Here is a 4,678-nt window from a genome sequence, read left to right as displayed (position 1 = left end):
GCCCGGCCCTGCTGCCTGTTTTGTAAATAAAGTTTTATTGAAACAGCCATGTCCATTCAGTTGTATACTGTCTATGGCTGCTTTCAGCTACAAGGACAGCTGAATAGTTGTAGCAGAGACCACCCCTCTGTAATGCCTCAAATATTTACCAACTGGTCCTTTAGAGAAGTCTGCCGACCCCTGATTTAAAATATGAGAATGTAGGCTCCATGAAGGCATGGATTTGGCCAGTTTTGTTCACTGCCATAGCCTCAGCACCAAGTAACAGTACCTGGCATTTGAGGGACCCTCAAGTACCCAGAGGAAGAACGAGGGAGGGGTGAAGGCTCACTCTGGCCAGATCAAGACATTTCAAGAAAACCAGAAACCTGAAAAAATGCCCAAACAAATGAGGCACATTAAACTACTTCATGTCTTTGTGTATGCTGTTCCTTTAGCCCTTCCTTCTCTATGCATCTTGTGTGGTTAAGCTCAGAGGGTCCCTCTAACATGAAGCATTCCCTGTCCCCTCCACCTCCCCTTAGGAACAGTCAGTTCCTTCTTCCTTTATGTGCCTCTTCTCTCAGCACTTCTCACCCTGCAATGAAATGATCTGTCTACCTGTTGTTCCCATCCACTAGACTAGGAGCTGCTTGGGGATAAGGATCTCATCTTATTTTTGCCAGAATTATGAATGCTTGGCACACAGTATGGGTCACAAATGGCTGCTGACTGAACATATGGATAGATGAATGAAGGAATACATCCATATGGAGACTACAGAATGGCCTGGTGTTTTGGGCCATACACTCTACTTCCTAAAGGTGGTGGAGGAGAGAGACAGATGGTTCAGAGGATCAACAGAGTCACATCTGCAAAGTGCTCTGAGCTAAAAGCTCTAGAAAAAACCAAGACACCCCCTTTACTAGCTACCTGGTGGTCCCCAGGACACCTACACCAGCTACCCTTGGGCCCGCATGACATCCCCCACACCAGCTGCCCTGGGGCCAAGCCCCTACCCATGCATACCTCATATTCAATGGCGAGGTCTGTGTGGTCATCAATGTCCACCTTGGCCATTACCACCTTCCCATGCTGCTTGGCCACCATCTTCTCTAACCGTGGCCCTAGGATCTTGCAGGGGCCACACCACCTTGGAAGGTGAGAAAGGAAGATCCAGTCAGTCACAAGAGCACTCACCATTCCATCTACTGTCTCCTCTCCAGAACCTTCCCCAGACCCACATCTAAGGGAACTTTTGCCCTTCTTACCTCTGTTTACGGTGTTTAAAAATTAACAGACCAAATGGTAATGCCAGGAGACTCTGCAACTGGGAAATTTTCACAGATCCCAGATTTCTAAAGCATAGGCCTCATCTCAGGACTCTTATAAAGATGATTTCACTTATTGCAATATATCTCAGAGAAATACAGTATCAAATAGGGGAGCTATAGAGTTATTTCAAACACCACGTGGACTCAGAACTGAAGGGAGGGGAAGCCAATGGCTAGAAGTGTCTATAATGTGTCAGTCACTGTGCCAGCACCTTCTGAGCTCTTAACCAACGGAATCCTCAACTCTGCAAAGGAAGAGGAAGCGTCTTCTGAAGAAATTGAGGCCTATATGAGTTAAGAAACTTGTGTAAGATTACAGAAGCACGGCTGGGACAGCAACCCAAAGCTGTGTTCAAAGTGTCTTCTTTCACCCCCAAGTTACTCTGTCATCTCATAGCCCCTGCGTCAACTGCTATCACTGTCCTGATCACACTGCACCAAATGAACAAACTCACACCCTGATTCCTGTTGGAGAACAAAATACAGCATGCCCCTTCATTTTGGAAGCCCTCTCGGATTGCTCACCGCACCGGGAGGTTAGAGTAACAGCTCCACCTTCTATAATCCCCTGGATGACAACTTCTGTTTTATTCTCAACCTTTAAAACCTTTTCTGGCTGGGCATGGTGGCTCATGCCTGTAATCACAGCACTCTGGGAAGATTGCTTAAGGCCAGGAGTTCAAGACCAGCCTGGCCAACATATTGAGACCCCTGTCTCTATAAAAAATGAAAAAAAATTAGCCAGGCAAACCTGCTTCTGTAGCCCTAGCTACCCAGGAGGTTGAGGCGGGAGGATTGCTTGAATCTAGGAGTCTGAGGTTGCAGTGAGCTATGATCACACCACTGCACTCCAGCCTGGGTGACAGACCAAGTCTCTGTTTCTTAAAACAAAATAAAAAACAAATCAAAAACCTTCCTGAAAGATTTCACTCAATGAACTCATAACACCTAAAAATCCAGTCTGCAAGCCCTTATCTCCTATTTCAAGTGAAAAAAGGGAGCACAAAGATATCAAATAGCCTGCTCAAGGCAACATGGTGAGTCAGAGAAAGAACCAGAAGGCCTCTGAATTTCTAACTTAGGCTACACTGGCTTCTCTCAGGATGCCTCATTCTGAGGGGTTTGTCCAGTTTTTTTGTAGTTCGGTATCTAGCCAGCCTTAAAAGTCTAGAAATGAAGAAGTCCAGGCTAAAAACCAGAAGGCCAGAGGTACTTAGATATCTCCAAAAAAAACTCATACAGAACTGAAGAGAAATTCCTGCCCATCCTCTGCATGCTTGGGCATCACTGTGGTGGCACTGGTAACTCTTTGCCAGCCCTTCCCATAGTTTTTGGTGGCAAGATGTTATAATCAAATCAAATCTGCAGGGCCAGAAACTAGTATATGCTGAAAGCCAGGTGATGCTATAGTCATATTTTTCCAACTTTGGTCCATGCTGAAGATGACTCTGAGCTTTTGGGGCAGTAATATACAAAATGTAAGTGTTTTGCAACACTAATCACAGTCAGCTTTGAAGACTGTTCACTACTCTGTCTCCTACCAGACTGCACTCTTGTTGGGAGGAGGGACTGAGTCTCACCAGACTTTGTAATGAGTGTATGTATGAGAGGCACCAAACATGGTACTGGGACGTACCAGGCACTCAATAAATACTTGAACAAGTGAGACCTTAGTCTTCTGCTGACCCCCAGTACTCACTGTGCGTGGAAATCCACAACCACTGGTGTCTCACTGTTGACGACTCGGTCTTGAAAGTCAGGTCCATCCTGGATGTTAAAGGTTGTTGAAAGGACCCTGGTGGTACATATTGTCCGGGCTGGACTGGGAGTTACTGTCAGGCCACGAGGACTGCACTGTGCGGTCTGCAGGGCCCCAGAGGTGAGGGGTGGCCACTGACCCTGAGGGGGCTTCCTGGAGATGACAGAGGCCAGAAACCTCCTCAGGAGAAGTCGCTGAGCCATCTGTAAAGGAAAGAGGCAAGAAGAGCGGGGGCACACAATAAGAAGTGAACACACTAGGGATAAAAAGCGATTTGGGAGTACTGAGGGCCTCAAGTTGGAAGGAAAATGCAAGGAAATAATATGTAAGATTTGTGGAATAAAGGTGAACGAGGAAAGAGAATCAAAGGAAAGAAGGAATGGGTAAGCAAACCAGGACAGGAAAACTGGGTTGACAACCGAAGAGAAATCAGGATTTAGGAGGAATTATAACATAAGAATGGGAAGGAGGAACCAGTATTTACCGAGCACCTCCTCCAGGCCAAGTGCCTTACAAACGTTATTGGTCCTCCCAGATCAACTTTAAGGAAGGCAAGTTGCTATAGTATTGCCCATATTGCAGATAAGGAAAGGAATCCGAGGCTCAAGTAAGTTAAGTGACGTGCCCAAAGTAACCCAACTATTAAATGACAGCCAACATTGGAACCCACAGCTGTCTGCAAAGTCCATACTCTACCGATTGCTATTTTAAAAGTGTTTTAATCGGAGATTAAGGAGGAAAAAATGGGGTTGTCCAAGGATCAGGAAAGGGTAACCGCAACAATTCAAGGAGGAACTAAGAGACACAGGAACAGGAGTATGGGGGGAACTAAAAAAACAGGGACATATATGCGGAGGGAACTGGGGAAATCAGCCGCCACCAGGCACGCCGGCTCTCCGGAGGGCCAGGTCCCCGCCACCCGGGGGCCCGTTCGTCTGCCAGCCTGCTAGGAACGCGCCTGCAGCGTGCCTGAGCCGCGACACCACCTCGAGCCACCCCTACGGGCCTCCTACCTCCCTGCAGCGCGAGCGGAGAGACGCGCAGCCCAGCCCTCCCCGCCCGTCAAGGGCACTCTTGTCGTCACTTCCTCAGGGAGGGCCTTTCTAACGTCACTTCCGCGGACAGACAACCGGGAGTGCGTCTCTGCCCAACTTGAGGGGCTGCTCGGATTTTCCGCCAATGGGTTGGCAGGAAAAGGCACAGCTTAAGAGGCGGAGCCTCAACTAGGTACCGGAAGAGATGGGCAATCCCTCGGGGCAGGGACCGGAAGAGGAGGGCGGCCCCTAGAAAAGGGGCCGGAAGAAGGGGTGGAAGGAGGCGGGGACAGCAAGGGAGGGCCGGTAGGGAGAGAAAGAGGGGAATGTGGTTCGGGACTTCGTAAGCTCCTGTTGTTGCTTTGTAACTCAGCTGTCACTGCTCACCTCTTTACCTCTCCTCCCAACGACTCCTAGAGGTACTGGAAGGTTCTTTTTCTCCATTTAAGAAATGAGGATGCTAAGCTCCTCAAAGGCAAAGTGCCCTTTAAAGGCAAACACCTTGCCTGGGAGGTAGGAGGCCAATTTGTAGCCCTTGTCTGTGTCGACCTAAAGGGAAAAAAACTGAGGCA

The 4,678-nt window shown here is 48.4% G+C and overlaps 1 protein-coding gene across 1 annotated transcript in view; it reads right to left on the bottom strand.

Annotated features, from left to right (window-relative positions):
- The window catches only part of TXN2 (thioredoxin 2), a 12,312-nt gene extending 8,089 nt beyond the window's left edge, over positions 1–4,223 (bottom strand). Inside the window, exons 1-3 of the mRNA XM_012638065.1 lie at positions 4,086–4,223; positions 3,013–3,275; positions 1,009–1,132 (exon numbers count right to left, since the gene is read on the bottom strand). Of these exons, the coding sequence (XP_012493519.1) occupies positions 1,009–1,132; positions 3,013–3,275 (387 nt within the window). The 5' untranslated portion in view covers positions 4,086–4,223. The remainder of the gene's footprint in view (positions 1–1,008; positions 1,133–3,012; positions 3,276–4,085) is intronic.
- Positions 4,224–4,678: the final 455 nt, after the last annotated feature.

Source organism: Propithecus coquereli, unplaced genomic scaffold (assembly GCF_000956105.1).
Source record: "Propithecus coquereli isolate 6110/MARCELLA unplaced genomic scaffold, Pcoq_1.0 Scaffold126, whole genome shotgun sequence".
NCBI classification, from domain to species: domain Eukaryota; kingdom Metazoa; phylum Chordata; class Mammalia; order Primates; family Indriidae; genus Propithecus; species Propithecus coquereli.
This window is presented reverse-complemented; position numbering and strand designations above follow the sequence as displayed.